Below are 18,314 nucleotides of genomic sequence, written 5' to 3' on the forward strand. Positions count from 1 at the left end.
GCCCTGCCAGGGCCAGCTGTGCTCTCCCCGGGGAGCAGGGGAAAAAATAAGGATCACAAATAAGGATAGGGCAACTGCCAGTGCCAGAGTGCTCACTCTCTGCTGGGCGCACTCATTTAATCCTTGCAACAACCGTCGGAGGTGGGGAGAACCCTTACCCTGGCATAACTGAGCTGCATCGTGTCCATCCCCTGCCCACAGCCCTCCAGGGCTCCCACCTCCCCTGGGGTAAACCCTAGTCTTCTATTCTGCCCACAAGGCCCTGCACGAGCTGCCACATACCCATCCCTGCCCTCTTCTCCTCCCTCTTTTCTTCTGGCTCACTCTGCTTCAGACACATGGGCGTCCTCCCTGCTCATTCAACACACAGGGCCTGGTCCTGCCCCAGGGCCTTTGCACAGGCTGTGCCCCCTCCTGGAACGTCTCTCACATCTCCAAGTGTTTCACTCCTTTGCCTCCTCAGCTCTTGGCTCAGACCTCAGCTCTTCACCAGGTCCCAATTTCTCTTCCCTGCTTTCTTTCCTCCCTAGCACTGAGTGTGACCTGGCAGGGCAGGTATTTTATTTATTCATCCCGTGTTTCCTCAGTCTCCTCAACTGGAGGAGAAGAAGGCAGGAGTTCTGAGCCCATTGGGTTACAGATGAGGAGGCTCTGGGTACTAGGAGGTTTCTCTCAGAATCCCCTGGGGACCCAGGATCACCAAAAGGAATGTTGCTTTTGGCTCGATAAACAGCACTGGAATGCCTTACAGCAGTTCAAAAGGGGGGCCTTATGCCTCTGAAGCGGAGAAGGCAATGGCACCCCACTCCAGTACTCTTGCCTGGAAGATCCCATGGACGGAGGAGCCTGGTGGGCTACAGTTCATGGGGTCACTAAGAGTCAGACACGACTGAGCGACTTCACTTTCACTTTTCACTTTCCTGCACTAGAGAACAGAGAAGGCGATGGCACCCCACTCCAGTACTCTTGCCTGGAAAATCCCATGGACGAAGGAGTCTGGTAGGCTGCAGTCCATGGGGTCGCTAAGAGTCAAACATGACTGAGCGACTTCACTTTCACTTTTCACTTTCATGCATTGGAGAAGGAAATGGCAACCCACTCTAGTGTTCTTGCCTGGAGAATCCCAGGGACGGGGGAGCCTGGTGGGCTGCCGTCTATGGGGTTGCACAGAGTTGGACCCTACTGAAGCGACTTAGCAGCAGCAGCAGCAGCAGCAGCAGCAGCAGCAGCAGCAGCACACCTCTGAAGAATCTCAGAAACCAAACGTTGCTGGAAAAGGCAAGTTGCAGAAGGCTTCGGACAAGGTAAGAAAATTTACTTAAAGCTTGAAAACGTGCAGAACGGCATACACACCGTAACACAGATGAGCCTTGAAAACCTGATGCTCATTGAAGGAAGCCAGATTGCAAAGGCCACATAGCCTGGGCCATTTAGATGAAGTGTCCAAAACAGCCAATGCATGGAGACAGAAAGTGGATTTGTGGTTGCCAGGGGCTGGGGGAGGGGAAGATGGGGAATGATAGCTAACATGGAAGGGGATGTTGTTTGGGGGGTGATGAAATATTCTGGAATTAGGTGGTGCTGGCGGTTGCACAACTTTGTGATTATACTAGAAACCACAGAACTGTACATTTTCAAAATCTTTAGAAAACAAACTAAAAAAAAAAAATCCATCAAAATGGTATTCTTGTGGAAAGACATCCTTTAGTGCTAAAGGTTATGTAAAGACCTGACCAGGAATGGTAAGCTCCAAACCTGCAATGAGGGTATGATGCCAGGGAGGGGGTGAGGTGAGGAAGCACACACTTTGTGTGTGTGTGTGTGAGAGACAATATCCATCTTTCCCAGTCTCCTGGGGCAGCCATAACACAGTACCACCAGTTGGGAGGCTTAAAAACAATAGAAATTTGTTCTCTCAAAATTCTGAAGGCTAGAAATCAATTTGTCAGAAAGTCCAAGCTCCTCTGACTCCTTGGGTGGCATCCTCTCCCCCTACCACCACTCCCAGCCTCTGTTGGTGGCTAACCATCCTTGGCCTTCCTTGGGGGTGTGCTCTGCTCCAGTGTCTGCCTGTTGTCACATGGCTGTCTCCTTTCTCCATGTCCAAATCTTTATCTTCTTATAAGGATCACCAGTCACATTGGATTAGAGGCACCCCCCCCCACATACTCCAAGATGACCTCATCTTAACTAATTATATCCTCAGTGACCCTATTGCCAAATAAGGTCATATTCTGAGGTTCTGGGGGTTAGGGCTTCAAGATTTTCTTTGGGCGGGACTAAATTCAACTGATAACACCAGTGTTTGTCAAATTAAATCTCTGGAATTTTTAGGGTGTCTCAAATATTCCGTATAAAGCTGAAGTCTCTGAAAGCGTTCCCCAGTAAGTTAAGCACAGGATTATCATCTGACCCAGCAAGTCTGCTTCTTGGGATCTACCCAGGAATAAGAGCAGGTGTTCAAACAAAAGTCTACGTGTGTGTTCTCAGCAGCATGATTCGCAAAAACCAAAAGGTGGAAACAACCCAAGCGTCCATCAACCAGTAATGGGTACACAAAACATGGGCCATCCACACTATGGAATATCACTCTGCCAGCAAAAGGAATGAAGCACTGAGAAACTCTACAACATGGACTCTGAGGACACGACACTCAGTGAGAAAACCCAGACGCAAAAGACCCACAGTGCGTGATTCCATTTATATGAAACGTCTAGGACGGGTAAATCCAGAGACAGAAAGTGGACTAGTGGTTGCCAGGGGCTGGAGAGGGTGGGCCTGGGATCCCAACAGAGGATCCTGGCCCATTCCCCTTTAAAAAAAAAAAAAACATACGCATTTAAGTTTGAAATTCAAATTCCACCTTTTTTATTTTTATTTAAGAAGTCCAGATCGAGTGGTGGCAAAACAACTGCCTCCACGGTGGTTCCTCAGCTGAATGAGCATGGGGTGGTGCCAGCCCCCCCATTCAGGGGTGCAGGAATGTGAGGGTGACAGATAGATGGCCCTGCCAGGAGTGTGAGAGTGTGTCCCTGCAAGGTGCCTGCCCGTGTGGGTACTTAGGGTGACACTGGCCAGGCAGGAGTCCCCATGTATTGGATGTGGGTTTTGTCTGCCCTGGGTCTGGGAGCTGGTCCTGGGGAGTGGGTGTAGGGTGTGTAACTCTCCCCGCACCAGCTGTGAGCGGCTGTGGGTTTCCTCCTGTCCTGGGTTACATTGCCCCTCGTGTGTTCCCACGTCTGTGTAGTGTGATGTGACCTGTGAGGCCAACAGGCCTGGCTGGGCCCTGGGAGTCTGTGCACAGTGCACGGTGGGTGGGTTTTCTGGGATGGGGACCTGGGGAGATTCAAAGCTAGAGGGATACTGTAGAAATTTAACTTTAGGGGGGCTAGAGCCCCCAAGGTGCAGGATCAGGCCTGGCCCCAGAGGATGGAACCCCCACCCCTCCTCCAGGGGGTGCAACTGGGGGAGGGGCCATGACCAGAGCTTGGTCTTCTCTGGATCCGTGGGGTGGCCAACACCCTCATAGATGCTCACTGTGACAAAAGAAGAGATTAGTTGATGGGGGACACATCAGGTCTCAGCCCCCATGCCCATCCTGGGATACCCCAGAGGCCACCTCCCTCTGCTCAGACGCTAGGGTGGGGGCCCTGGAGTTGATCCCACCTATCCTGGGCAGCTAGGAGCCACCCAGAAAAGCCCACGGAGAAGCTGTGGTGAAGCTCTGGGTCCCCCGAGTCAGGGGTGTGCTGGCCCCAAGATCCCCCAAGCAGCATTTAACACAGTACCAGGCTGAATTAGGGCTCCCCAGGAGCTAGGCCATTAGCCGCCCACATCAAACCAGCCCCACCTAGTAGATTCTGCAAGCACTGTGGCCTCGGAATAAGATCTGGCAGCTAGATCCCACTTGGCGGCAGCGGCCTCAGACCCCAGAAAGCACGCTGGAGACCTAAAGCCGGTTTATGTAGCCAGGCTCCTTCAGGGCGCGTCTAGCCTGAAGTGTTCCCCACGCGAAGCAGCCCAAGGTGGGCTGAATGGGACGGGAGGCAGACCTGCCCGGGTACACACCTGGCGACCTGGGCCAGGATCTCCTTGATGCGGACGATGAGCTTCTCGTGCTGGGCGGGGTCGCGCTCGATGGCACCGTGCAGCCGGGCCATGTAGAAGTCCAGGGTGCTGAGCGTGGGCGTTTCGCCGGTGCCTGGGGAGACAGGGACCCGTCAGAAGAGCCCAATGCGGGGGTCACCACGGAAACAAACTTCAGAAGGTGGGGGTAAGAGGAGGGGACCATGGGTGAGCGTCAGCGGGGTCAGGTGCGCGCGGTCAGGGCGTCTGGACCCGGGGGGAAATCAAGATCAACTGTGGCAGAGGTCAGAAGATGGAAGATGGAGAGGGCGGGGTCGTGATGGGGGGATTCGGGGACTGGTAGGGGAGAAGTTGGCCTAAATCAGCCGCCGAGGAATGAACACGGAAGTTAGACCAGGGGAGAGGCGGGGCGCGAGGGCCACTGTGGGCGGGGCTGGCACGAGCAGCGTTCAGTGAGGACGGGGCCACGGGGGCTTAGGATAGCCGGGAGTAAGTGTCAGCAGGGGAGCATCGGTCGGACAGAGAAGCGGGTTTGCGAAGCGACTGGGGGGGAAGGGATACCAGAGTGAGGACTCGCCGGGCGGGGTCAGAGGGGGCGGGACTCGCGGAAGCCGGGGCAGAGCCCGAGGTCGTCGAGGGCGGGGTCACAGGGGCGGGACTCGCGGGGTAGGCGGGGCGGGACTAGGTTGTTGGGGGCGGGGCTTCCAAACCCGGCACTGGCAGCGAAGCGAAGCTGGCGGTGAGCGCCTGGCGCACCGCCTGGAGCTGCTGCTGCAGCGCCAGCGTCCGCCGCTCCTCCAGCGCCAGCTCCTGCTCTAGACGCTCGCGCGCGCTGCTCATGCTCTGCGTGTGCCTCTGCAGCACCGCGTTCTGCTCCTCGAAGGCCACGTTCATCTTCCGCAGGCGCCGCAGCTCCGCCTCTCGCGCTGCAGGCGGGGAGCCGGGTCAGAGCCTGACGCTTCCCCGCCATCCCTCTGCCGCCTTCCCTCTGCCGGCTTTGCCCCCAGCTGTGCCCCACGCCAAGCCTTCCGTCACTGCTCTGTCTCCAGCCCCACACCTCAGCAGTCTGGGCTGCGAGGACAAGAGAGGAAGACCCCCACTGCCTCCCGCCTGGATGCCCTCTTGATTCAACGCTTGCTTCAAGAACCGCCGGTCAGCACTCACCTTTGTTTTGGTCCAAGAACTCTTCAGTGAAGATGGGGACGTCGAAAGTCGAGAAGCCGTCACAGTCCCCACCCTGGGACGACAGGACAAGGTGGCAACTTTGCGGGGGGGGGGGGGCAGTCAACCCTCCTATGGGACATCCCCTAAGCTTGGGAGGGTCTGCTGAGGCTACCTGGGTCAGAATCCATTTTACTGCCCCCCCTCAATTTGTGTGAGTGCCCCGCCTCCACTCGCACACATCTGGACAGGGTGCTCACTTCACCCCATGAGCGACGGTCCTTGGTCACCCGGGGGTTTAAACACTCCAGACCTTTCTGGCCCAGGTGTTCTCCTTGGAGGAGCGACGCTTACCTTGTGTCCATTCAAAAGGGTATTCATGAGCCCAGAGCTGGAATCCTCTGGTGGGGGAGGGAGGAGAGCAGGGTCAGTCTCCCTGGTCTCCTTTGACCCCCTGCTTTGCACATGCTGTCCCCTCTGCCTGGAACGCCATTATTTCCACCCCCCCTCATCCTGGATCAAAGGCCCCTCCTGGGCCCCTCCCCCAACCCTCATATCCATGTGTGTCCCATCTCAGTACAGATCGCCCCGTTCACTCACAACTGTCTGGTTACGTGTGCCTTGTTCCCACGTGACCGTGAGAGACCCTTTGGGAGGGGGTGGGGTGGGGGGGCATCGGCTTGGGTCACCTGTCTCAGGGTAAAACTCAGCTGCCTGGGGGCTGAGGCCCTTTGCACCTTTCTTGATCTTCTTTTCCTGGATCTTCTCTGCACACATCTTGTAGGCTTCTGACTGCTGGTAGGCCCTCAGCTCCTTCATATACTGCTGCTTCTCCCGTTCAGCCTCGTCCAAGTACCGCTGGTGGGGGCAGGGAGAGAAGGCTCAGCCCAGTGGCAGGGGAGGCCTCGCAGGCTCCATCACTCAGCCCGCTGTGCTACACTTTACCACAGCTCCCTGCTGCCCTCCAGACAAAACTTGGCCCTTCACTCTGCCGCTCAGGCCACCTGCCAACACCCGGACCTCACTGCTGCTGCTGCTAAGTCACTTCAGTCGTGTCCGACTCTGTGCGACCCCATAGACAGCAGCCCACCAGGCTCCCAATGGCACCCCACTCCAGTACTCTTGCCTGGAAAATCCCATGGATGGAGGAGCCTGGTAGGCTGAAGTCCATGGGGTTGCTAAGAGTCAGACACAACTGAGCATCTTCACTTTCACTTTTCACTTTCCTGAATTGGAGAAGGAAATGGCAACCCATTGCAGTGTTCTTGCCTGGAGAATCCCGGACCTCACTACCTCACCCCAATTCCAACCTTTCTAAACCACTCCCTGGTGTCTGACTGTCTGCAGGCTCCCACCTCTGGGCTGACCTGCCCTCCGAAACCCATTTTGCCTGTTGAAATCCCATGTAGAGGGTGCAAGCTGCTGGTGATTTTGTTACATTTCCTTGATGTTTTTGCAAATTTTAAATTAATTACCAGAACTTTAAAACTGTAAGGTCTCTAACAAAAATCCAGCATCCACCCCTGACTTCTTTTATAACGGTGTTTATTAACTTTTATGTCTATTCCAGCCAACTGCCACCCTCCCCTCCCTTCAACAAGCTGGAGAGAGCTAAAGGGTGGTCAGTCCTTCCGGCAGAACGAAGGGCCTGCCACACCTGTTCCTTGAGGGTAAGTGATGGAGGATGGATGTCTGAGTGAGTGAGGGCAGGTCAGTCAGTGGTCCCAGGCCGTCCCCACCTGTTTCTCCGCCGGCTGCAGCTTGCTCCACTCGGCGCCCAGCATCTTGGTGATCTCGGGAAAGGGCAGGTCCGGGTGGCGCGTCCGGATCTGCTCGCGCCGCTCGTTCAGGAAACGCACGTAGCCGGTAACAGGTGCCTTGGGCCCATTTGGCAGGATCTTCTTCCGCTTCTTGCCCTTGGGCCAGCCGCGCTTCTTCACCGGCTGCCGAACCCAGTCGCGCTGTTGGGAGGGGTCTGGAGGGCTGGGGCTGGGCACAGAGGGGAAGGGGCGGGGCCCTGGAAGACTTGGGTAGGGCCTAACCACGAGGTGGGACCCAGAAGGTATGGAAGTATGGCCTGGTCAGGGTTCAGAATTGGGAGAGTGGGGTTAAGAGTGGGGTTAAGGTTTACCCTGGCCATGGGTAAAGGGATCAGAGAGGTACTGGAGACAGAGCATTAACCCAAGGATGGGGTAGGCTTGTGTTGTGGGCGTGTCCCCTGTATGGGCGTGCCTTACTAGCAGAGAGTCCCCAGGTAGCGGGCGGGGCCTAGACTGGCAGTGGAGCTCTTGGGGGCGTGGTATCTGGCATGGGGCGGGCCTCAGCTTGGGCAGGGAAATCTGGACTGTGGGCGGAGCCACAGCAAATTCAAATTTAGCTCTGGGCGGAGCTTCAAGGGTAAGGGCTACCGCCACGGCAGTGCAGGGACTCTCACCTCCTCTTCGTGGGACCCCTTCTCTCCGGCCCGCGGGCCCTCGCCGCGCTCTTGCTTGACAGCCACCACGAAGCCCCCATGCTGTCCTGGAGCCTTGGCGCTCGCCGGCCTGGAGCCACGGGAAGCCAGGGTCACTCCCACTCCCCACCCTCGACGACGGATTTGGCAGCAAGGGGCCTGAGTCCTCAGAAGAGGGCTCTGAGAGGGTCAGGATACGGAGGTTGAGACTGGAGCACTAGGGGAGCAACAAGGGACCTCGGAGAGACTAGAGCTACGGGACGCCAGGGTCACCCACCCCTTCCCCCACGACTAAAGAGCTGGCAGCTAGCGGCCTGAGTTCTGAGAGCAGGGGTCTGAGGAGGTCAGGATCCGGGGTTAGGGCAGGAGAACTAGAGGAGGCCAGCAGGCCACTCCTGAAAAGGACTGGAGCACGGAGGTTTAGGGGAAGCCCGTGGGAACCCCCAAGTGGGGGGCTCCTGTTCCAAGTCAGAGGAGTCAAGACCCTGGGCGCGGGGGTCGAGAAGCTCCAACGGGACGGGGTGGCTGCAGCCCCGAGTGAGCTGAGGGGGAGGGGATGTCGCACTCACGCGGAGGCCGCGCCGGGCTGCTTGGGGCCGTGGGACATGGCCACTCCCGGCCGCACCTGGAACGTAGACGCGTGGCCAAGTGAGGGTCGCCCAAGCCAGCGATGGCGGGGCTGAGCTGGGAAGCCCTGTAATGCCAGGTCCGGGGCGCCTGGGGGGGCCGGAACCGGGGGCGGGGAGGCCCTCGGGGGCGGGCGCCCCAGGGATCCTTTGTTGGGCGATCGCCCCCCAGGAGGCCTGGGTCCGCACCCTCCCGGCCCAGGAGGGTCCCCGCCCCGGCCCTGGGATCCCCGCGCCCCCGCCTCCTCGCAGGGCCCCGAGTTCCGCGGCTGTTTTCACCTCCAAAGAAACTTTCCCGGACCTCTCGGCTGCTACGACGCTCCAACCAACCGCCGGGAGCCCGCCCCTGCCGCCCGCTCCGCCCTGCACCGCCCCCGACATGCTAATAACGACTCGGCGAGCGATCGGATTGGGTATACCCCTCCCTTGGGGCGTGACCATGCAGATGAAGGTCGGCGCGCCCGTTGGTGATTGGCTGCGGTAGCCACTGAGCCGCGTGGGAGGTTAAGTAGGGAAAGCTGCAGGCGGGCGCGTCAAGTTCGGCTGTGCTCGGCCGCTCTCGGGACCAATCAGGATGTTTTCAGATTTCGCCGGGTGGAGCCGCTTAAAGGGCCAGCAGGCGCGGCTCAGACTCCTCCTCCCCTGCTGAAGGCGAGACTCCCCGCCCCTGCAGGATCTGGAGTTCGGCCCCGCCCTAGTTGTCATGGGGACGGTAGTAGGTTGCTAGGGAAGGGGTTAAGGTCTTTTGGAGCAGTCCCTTTCCCCACTGCACAGTGGGACCTGTTCTTAGCAGACCGGGTGGAGAAGTTTCCCGTTTATTGACTGGACTTAAAGCCCCCAACGGGGCCGTGCCCCGCCCTGCATGTGAAAGGGCCTGCTGTGAAAGGGCCTCAGCTTTCTCTCCTATGCAATGGAAGCGTTGCACAGGGTCCATGTCCAGAAGGCCGGATGAGGCGAAGCTGAGACCAGGAGCTGGGCTGGAAGCAACTAGGAAGAATGCGGTGGGGACAAGAAAGCTGAGAGGACCTCGTGAAGATGGAGGGCCAGGAGACCCTGCTCTGGGATCTTGGGGAACCCCAGACAGTAGCCTGGTCCTCTTACAGCCTGGACTGTGTTTCCTACTACCCCAGGATAATTGTGGTTACTGGATGCTCATGATGACCCGTTAGACCCCAAACAACCTACCCACAGCACTTTTCTGCTCTCGCCTCCCTGCATTTTCCTCCTCACTTACTCTGGCGACCTCAACGTTCCTTAGATATGTCCATTTCATTCATTCCCACCTCTGGGCCCTTGCACTTGCCCTTAATGCCCTTTCCCCAGATTAAATGTCCCCCTTTCCAGTGAGACATTCCCAGGCTTGTACCCCACCCCATACACCCCATCTTATCTTTTTTTGTGTTCATTTCCTCCTTATAAGCTGCCAGTTTGCTCATTGCTATATTGCCAGCACCCAGAATAGTGCCCACAGGTGCTGTCAATGCATATATATTAAATAAACAAATAAATGTATAACGTAAATTTCTAACAGGCAGGTGCAGCAGCTTTGGAATGCAGTCTGGCCGTTCTTCAAAAGGTTAAAAAAACAAAACATAGAGTTACCATGCGATGTACCCAGGAGTTAAAGAATGGGCTTGCAATGCAGGAGACCCAGGTTCAATCCCTGGGTCAGGAAGATTCCCTGGAGAAGGAAATGGCAACCCACTCCAGTAGAGAGAAGCGCCTGGCAAGCTACAGTCTGCTACTGCTAAGTCACTTCAGTCTTGTCCAACTCTGTGCGACCCAATAGACGGCAGCCCACCAGGCTCCCCTGTCCCTGGGATTCTCCAGGCAAGAACACTGGAGTGGATTGCCATTTCCTTCTCCAATGCATAAAAGTGAAAAGTGAAAAGTAAAAGGGAAGTCACTCAGTCGTATCCGACTCTTAGCAACCCCATGGACTGCAGCCTACCAGGCTCCTTCATTCATAGGATTTTCCAGGCAAGAGTACTGGAGTGGGGTGCCATTGCCTTCTCCCAGCTACAGTCTATGGGGTCTCAAAGAGTCGGACAAGACTGAGAGACTAAACCACCAGCATCCAGGAATTACTATGCAATGCATCCACTGCATATCCAGAAGAATTAAAAACATACATCCACACAGAAACTTGTACATGAATGTTCACAGCAGCATGATTCACAATAGTGCAAAAGTGGAAACAAACCCAAATGTCTATCAGTTGATGAATAGGTAAATACTGTGGGCCAGCCATCCAGTAGAATATTCTTGGCTATAAGAAGGAATAAATTGCTATGTCATGCTAGGACAGGGATATGCCTTGAAAACATTAAGCTCAGTGAAAGATGCCAGTCACAAAAGGCCACACAGTGTATGGTTCCATTTATATGAATTTTCCAGAAGGAGCAGCTCCAGAGAGATAGGAAGTGGATTAGTGGTTGCCTGGGGCTAGAAAGTCAGTGGGCAGGGGCAAAGGAGGTCACGGGGGCTTCTTTTGGAGTGATCAAAACGTTCTAAAATTAGACTGCTTTGATGGCTGCATAACTTCATTAATGTACCAAACCTCACACAATTGTACACTTTACACAGGTGCATTATCTGGAATGTGAATTAGATCTCAATGAACTTGTTTCTCTAAGAGGCATCCCAGAGCTGAGGAAGATAAGCTGTGCCCTGGAATCTTGACAGACCCAAATTCCACACCCTGCTCTGTTGCTTCATCAGATGTGGGACTTCCCACGCCTGCTTGCCTCTCTCTGCTGGGTTAGAAAATATCTAGGTGAGAATTCCAGCCAGGAGAATAGGAAAGACCCACCCTCCAGGCCCTGCCTCTTTGGCTTGATTGACAAAACTGATGTTGCCATAGAAACGTGTCCTTCCACTCCCAAGGTACCACACAAGGAATTCAGGGGTCTTCCTGTACGTGGAAAAGAAATGAAAGGTCTTGAGATTGATTTTTTTTAATTTTTATTGGCATATAGTTGATTTACAATGATGTGTTAGTTTCAGGTTTACAGCAAATTGAAGCAGTTATACATATACATATATCCACTCTTTTTAGATTCTTTTCCCATATAGGCTATTGCAGAGTATTGAGTAGAGCTTCCTGTGTTGTGCAGTACGTCCTTAATTGGTATCTATTTGATGTATACTAGCGTATATGTCAGTCCCGATCTCCCAACTTATTAATGTCGATTTTGAAAGCAGTTTGCAGCTCCTTGGCATCAGGACAAATGCCTTGCTGCGTGGGTATTTTCTGGGAAAAACAAAAGTGTCTTGAATCCAAATGGCATTGCATCCACTCCAATGCATGTGATCCAGACACACACTCATTCCCAAGAAGCAACAAGTAAGAAGCAGCATTTCTACTGTTTGACTTTACATCTTTCATTTTTTGATCTAAAAGCAGATACTTTGGCCCCCCAGAGTATAAATAGGTTTTTCCTTAGCCACAAACTTCTCTCAAGTCCTAGCTCTCAATAAAACCAGGAACTGGTTTAGCTGTCTAACCTCGTATAATTTCATGTTAGTTTCTTTGTATTCATTTCTATGCTCCATTTGGAAATTTTAAAAAAAATATTTTTATTTATTTGGCTGCATTGGATCTTAGTTGTGGCATCCAGGCCCAGTTGCTCCACAATATGGAATCTTAGTTCCCCAACCAGGGATCAAACCAGCATCCCCTCCCACTGGAAGAAGAGTTCTTAACCACTGAACCACCAGGGAAGTGCCTGGAAATTTTTATCATGTGAAACCAGGAAGAGGACCCCAATTTGTCGCCTGAGAAATACAAGATCCATTAACAATGACTTAACTGTCTTTGTGAAATTAATTTTATGATGCAAGCAATGTGCAAATTCATTTCATTTGTACAAATTAAAGTTGTGTGTGAAGGCTACCAGACCCATACCATACTCCCCCTTATCAGCTTGTCACATTGCTTACCAAAACTTTTCCTACCTACCTATACACACACTTACTCTGTGAGTCTCCTAGGGCTATAGGAACAAGGCACCACAAACTGGGTGACTTGAACAACTGAAATTTATTTTAAAAAATAATAATAGGGGCTTCCCCAGTGGCTTAGTGGTAAAGAATCCACCACCGATGCAGGAGACACGGGTTCCATTCCTGGTCCAGGAAGATCCCACTTGCCTCAGAACAACAGAGCCGGTGCGACACAACTCCTGAGCCTGTGCTCTAGAGCCTGGGAGCCACAACTGCTGAAGCCAAATGCCCTAAAGCCCATGAGAGGCCACTGCAATGAGAAGCCCGCGCACAGCAACAAAGGGCAGGGCCCACTTGAGGAAATGGGAGGAAAGCTCACGCAGCAATGAAGACCTAGCTCTGCCAGAAATAATTTTTAAATGGTTAAAATATTAACTAATAATACGTAAAAAGGACTTCCCTGGCAGTCCAGTGGTTAAAACTCTGAGCTTCCACTGCAGGAGGCATGGATTCGATCGCTGGTCAGGGAAGCTCTGCATGCCCTTGTAGTGCGGGGGAAAAAAAAAAACAAAACAGTTATGGGGACCAGAAGTTCAAAATCAAGGGCTTGGTCGGCACTGGTTCCTTCTGAGGCGGAGTCTGTTCCATGCTCTCTGAGCTCTCCCAGCTTCTGGGGGGTCTCCTAGCCATCTGCAACCTTCCTTGACTTGTACAAGCATCACTGCATCTCCACCTTCACATGTACACGAGGTTCCTGTGCGTGTGTGTATTTCCAAATTTCTCCTTTTTTATTAGGTCATGGGTTGTACTGGGAACCACCCTGCTCCAATTGTGACTATCTTAACTCATTACATCTGCAATGACTCCATCTCCAAATAAGGTCACATTTGAGGTCCTGGGGATTAGGACTTTCAGCTGGGAAGGTTGGGGGGCACAAAGCAAAACACAACATGTATACACACACACACACACGGGTGTGAATGCACTCCTATAAGGAATGTAAGCTCACATCTTGCTTTTTTTTTTTTTTTTTTTGCCACACCAAGAAGCATGTGGGATTTTAGTTCCCTGACCAGGGAGTGAGCCTGTGCACCCCTGCAGTGGAAGCCTGTAGTCTTCTTACCCACGGGACCGCCAGCGGCGTTCCACAGCTTGCTTCCTGTGATCATATGATCAATCACACCGTGAACATCCTCTGCAAACTCTTGAGTCCGCAGCCTTTGGCCCAGTGGCTTCATATGTGAAGCCCAGAGCCCTGCCTCTGGGGCTGGGTAATTTTTCACAGCAAGACCTCATCACCGCCTGTGTAACGAACTCTGGCAACTTCTGGTCCTTCCTCATACGATTGTGTTGCCGCCTTTGTTTCAAACGTTCCGAACCAGCTGTCTGAACCCCTTTTCCAGTGTAGCTGGGAAAACATGAAGTTGCGCGTGGTGCCTCCCACCGCCGCCCTCCAAGCCCCGCCTCTTTGGCTTGACCGACAAGGCAGGCGTTGGGGCGGGGTTACGGTTTGCGGGGCTTTTTGTTTTGTTTTGTTTTGCAGGGCTGAGCTGTGCAGCGTGCGGGATCTTAGTTCCTCGACCAGGGATAGAACCCGTACTCCCTGCATTGGGAGCAGAGTCAACCACTGGACAACCAGAGACGTCATCCCCCTAACCCACGCCTCCGCGTTTACGTCTGTTTTTAATACGCATTTGCCAGCACCGGGCGGTTCAATTTCTCTCCATCCCCAGGAAGGATCGGGATGCGGTCGGCGCTCTCGTGATATCCCTGCCTTCCTTAGGCTCTTTTACAGAGTGGATTTAATTCAGGGGATTGCCGTTGTGAGCAATGAAGGGCCAAGGAGGCAAAAGCGAAACGCAGAGGCAAACGCTGTCGGAAGGAAGGTGTGTGGGGACGGGGTCTCAGTCTTGGGAAGGGGACACTCCCCCTACACACACACCGCTGCTGCTGGACCCTCCTGGGCTCAGGGAGGCGGCGCTGAGGCCCACCTCTGTGACTTGGGCAATTTACCAAACACTCTGTGCCTCAGTTTGCCCCACCGCAAAGTGGGCTAATAAGCACGTCTGCCTGTATGAGGTTGTGGGAAGGATTTAACGAGTTTAATTCAAGCACAGTGCTCGCGACCGGACCTGGCTGGTCAGTGCTCCATAAAGCATTGGTTACTCCTGTCCACCGAGACTGAAGCCTCTGGTACAGAGAATTTTCTAGTGTTGTGGTTTCCACCCAGGGGTAATTCAGCGCCCCTCCTACCCCTATCCAGGGGTCTGATGTCTAGAGACATTTTTGGTTGTCATGTCTAGGGCGAGTGGGGCTGCTCCTAGCATCTACCCAGTGAAGGCCAGAAGTGCTGTCATGCCCAGGACAGCCCCCACCACAAAGAATAATCCAGTGCCAAATGCTGGGAGGGATTGGGGGCAGTAGGAGAAAGGGACGACCGAGGATGAGATGGCTGGATGGCATCACGGACTCGATGGACATGAGTCTGGGTGAACTCCGGGAGTTGGTGATGAACAGGGAGGCCTGGCGTGCTGCGATTCATGGGGTCGCAAAGAGTCGGACACGACTGAGCGACTGAACTGAACTGAACTGAACTGAAGTGTAAGCAGTGAACAAGATTGGGAAACCCTGTTCAACGGTCCAGGAAGTGCTCTATCTGCCTGATCCCCCTAAGGTCTCCCAACAACTCTAATCAGAGTTGCTCCTCTTCCCTGGTGGTTCAGGGGTAAAGAATCCGCCTACAATGCAGGAGCTGCAGGAAATGGGGGTCGATCCCTGGGTCGAGAAGATCCTCTGGAGGAGGACATGGCAACCCGCTCCAGTATTCTTGCCTGGAGAATCTCATGGACAGAGGAGCCTGGCGGGCTCAAAGGGTTGGACACAACTGAGCATCATACACACTCTCACCTCCGTTTTATAGAAAGGGGAAACTATGACCCCGTAGCTTGCACAAAACTGCCTGGTTTGATCTTGGTTGTGGGCCCTGGGATGTAAGGAAAAGTTTTTTTGAGTGTTAGAACCTTCCCCCTCTGAGTGTCCGCCCACCCCCTCACCCCCCACCCATTTTGACCAAAGATCAAAGGTCAGAGAGAAGATCAAAGCAAGTAACTTCCTGATGCTGGATGGGGGCTGCCAGGTCATCCGATATGCAGCTGGAGGAGGAAAGCCGCGGGTCTGGCGTCTGAGGCGGCTGTGGACGCTCTGAGGGGAATAAAGCATGTCTGGATCTCCTGAACACAAGCTTGTCTGTCCTTTCTTTTGTCCTACCCAAGGGCCCAGCATTATCTGTCCTTCCTGGCATCCCTTCCCCTAGGCATGGCCTTCTCTGATCTTCCCAGCAAACCTGACCCCATCCCCCTTATTAGGGGGGCCTACATGCCCTCCGCTGGTATCCACCCAGGCAGCTGAGGCCTGATTTGGGATAAACCACCTTCACCTCCATTCCCACCCCTACAGGCTTTTTTTTTTTTAATTTATTTTTGGCTGTGCTAGGCCTTCGTTGTTGCATGGGAACTTTCTCTAGCTGCCGTGTGTGGCTTCTCATTGCGGTGGCTTCTCTTGAGCCTTCTCACTGCAGTGGCTCCTGGGCTCTAGAACATGTGGACTCAGTGGTTGTGGCACATCAGCTTAGTTGCCCCACAACATGTGGGATCTTCCCAGGCCAGGGATCAAACCCATGTTCCCTGCTTTGGCAGGCTGATTCTTAGCCACTGGACCACCAGGGAAGTCCCCTCATAGACTTTTTTTATCCAATTCTCCCTACCTATTCAAAACTCTACTGTGGCTCAGTGACCTAAGGGTAATGTCCCAACTCCATTGACATTCTGTCACCCTTCCTGGTCTGATTCTTCCAGTCCCAGCACTGATCATGGCGGGGTTTGGAGGATTCAGCTCAGCCATCACTTAGAATTAGGGGCTTCAGAATCTTTGGGTCTCCAGCATCGCTCAGGCTGAGACCAGATCCAGTGAGTGAATGAGTTCATTCATTCATTCATGAATTCATGAATGAATGAATGACAATGCTCTGAGGCAGCTCCCTGGCTCCCCGGATCAGTCTTGTTCCTGCCATCCCCACAGAGTCAACTTTCCTGGTGGCTCAGACCGAAAAGAATCTGCCTGCAATGCAGGAAACCGGGTGTGATCCCTGGGTGGGGAAGAAGCCTTGGAGAAGGGCATGGCAACCCACTCCAGTATTCTTGCCTGGAGAAACCCATGGACAGAGGAGCCTGGCGGGCTACAGTCCATGCAGTCACAAAGAGTCCGACACGACTGAGCAACTGGCACTTGCCAGAGTCAGGGCCAAGAATTACTGCCGCTGCTGCCGCTGCCGCTAAGTCGCTTCAGTTGTGTCCGACCCTGTGTGACCCCACAGACAGCAGCCCACCAGGCTCTGCCACCCCTGGGATTCTCCAGGCAAGAACACTGGAGTGGGTTGCCATCTCCTCCAGTGCATGAAAGTGAAAAGTGAAAGTGAAGTCGCTCAGTTGGGTCCAACTCTTAGTGACCCCATGGACTGCAGCCTACCAGGCTCCTCCGTCCATGGGATTTTCCAGGCAAGAGTACTGGAGTGGGTTGCCATTCCCTTCTCCAGGAGCTCTTCCTGACCCAGGGATTGAACCAGGGTCTCCTGCATTGTAGGGAGACGCTTTACCATCTGAGCCACCAGAGAAGTCCCAAGAAGTACTAGCTGGCTTCAATAGACCAAAAACCCAGAGATGAGAGATGTGTGGTACTTCCACCAAACAGCCCCTCCTCGCTCTGCTGGATCTGCCCCCAGGGGCTGCCAGGTTGATGCCTTGGGCTCCTGATCCACACAGGAGGCTGATAAAAGAGGGGAAACTCAAACATCTTTTACCCACAGGTGAGACCTCACCTGAAAGTGAATAATTAACTCAAAGATATTGGAAGTCACAGGGAATTCCAAGATTCCAGGGATCTTGAATCCACCTCTTGTCAGCTGCTTGCCCTCTGGCAAGGAATTTCTGTCTGAGCCTCAGTTTTCTCATTTGTAAAATGGGTGTGAAGTGTTGAGGTAAGAAAAGAGAGGAGGAATGCAAATTAAAAGCTTAGGCTAATAGGGTTGTATTTATTTTTTATTTTATTTGTTTGGCAGTGCTACACGGCATGTGGGATATTCCTGCAACCAGGGATTGAACGCACGCCCCCTGCACTGGGGCTTCTCAGGTGGCTCAGTGGTAAAGAATCTGCCTGCCAATGCAGGAAACTCAGGAAACCTGGGTTCGATCCCTGGGTTGGGAAGATCCCTTGGAGGAGGAAATGGCAACTCACTCAAATATTCTTGCCTGAAAAATCCTATGGACAGAGGAGCCTGGCAGGCCACAGTCCACAGGGTCACAAAGAGTGGAATATGACTGAGCAACTGAGCACACCCCAGCAGTGGAAGTACAGAGTCTTTGGACCGTTAAGTCTTTGGAGTCTTACTTAACCATTGGACCACCAGAGAAGTCCACTGGTAGTGTTAAAGTCATCTTCTGGGGACTTCCCTGGTGGTCCAGTGGTTAAGACTTCCCACTTCTATGCAGGGGGCTCGAGTTCGATCCCTGATGGAGAACCAAGATTCCACATGCCTCAGAGGGTGGCAGAAAGTTGAAGGAAAAAAAAACCCTGAAATCGAAAGGAGGCAACCTTGGCCGGGAGGAAATGTGGTTCTCTGATCTCTCCTTATCTGTTTATCAGAGATCTGGGTCTACCCCTATCTCCTCTCTTTTTCTACCAGGCTATCTCTCTTGAAGCCACTATTTCCCATTCATACCCATTTCAGCTCCTCTCCATGAAAAAATGTGTGTGGCAGTAATTGGTCCTTATCAGTGTCAAAGTCTGGGCTGGGCACCCCTTGGGTTACTGGAGCCTCAAGTTTACCTTTTGCTTTTCTTCTTTTTCCAGCATGGGGGATCCTAATTCCCTGAAAGACCAGGGGTCAAATCCACAACCTATGTAGTGGAAGCGCTGGGTGTTAACCACTGTACCACCAGGTAAGTCCCGTGAACTTTAAGTTTATAAATGGGTTCCCCTCTGTTTCCCAA

General features: G+C 53.5%; 1 protein-coding gene and 1 long non-coding RNA gene across 4 annotated transcripts; one reads left to right on the top strand and one right to left on the bottom strand.

Annotated features, from left to right (window-relative positions):
* Positions 1–752: 752 nt before the first annotated feature.
* Positions 753–9,853, top strand: LOC138441052 (uncharacterized). Of its 2 annotated transcripts, XR_011257227.1 has the most exons (3): positions 753–1,304; positions 5,136–5,341; positions 6,818–9,853. It is a non-coding gene; the product is annotated as an uncharacterized lncRNA (long non-coding RNA). The 2 variants fall into 2 exon arrangements; XR_011257226.1 differs by lacking the exon at positions 753–1,304 and having other exon boundaries at positions 4,799–5,341.
* Positions 2,845–8,847, bottom strand: HMG20B (high mobility group 20B). Of its 2 annotated transcripts, none has more exons than XM_069591442.1 (10): positions 8,605–8,847; positions 8,269–8,324; positions 7,682–7,790; positions 6,987–7,190; positions 5,985–6,105; positions 5,602–5,648; positions 5,251–5,323; positions 4,797–5,012; positions 4,069–4,201; positions 2,845–3,536 (listed from the first exon to the last, which is right to left on the bottom strand). In XM_069591442.1, the coding sequence occupies exons 1-10, from the start codon at positions 8,764–8,766 to the stop codon at positions 3,524–3,526; spliced, it is 1,134 nt and encodes a 377-aa protein (XP_069447543.1). In that variant the 5' UTR covers positions 8,767–8,847; the 3' UTR covers positions 2,845–3,523. The 2 variants fall into 2 exon arrangements, with proteins under 2 accessions (XP_069447543.1, XP_069447542.1); XM_069591441.1 differs by having other exon boundaries at positions 6,987–7,208; positions 8,605–8,801.
* Positions 9,854–18,314: the final 8,461 nt, after the last annotated feature.

The sequence above is a fragment of the Ovis canadensis genome, chromosome 5 (genome assembly GCF_042477335.2).
Source record: "Ovis canadensis isolate MfBH-ARS-UI-01 breed Bighorn chromosome 5, ARS-UI_OviCan_v2, whole genome shotgun sequence".
Classification (NCBI taxonomy): Eukaryota; Metazoa; Chordata; class Mammalia; order Artiodactyla; family Bovidae; genus Ovis; species Ovis canadensis.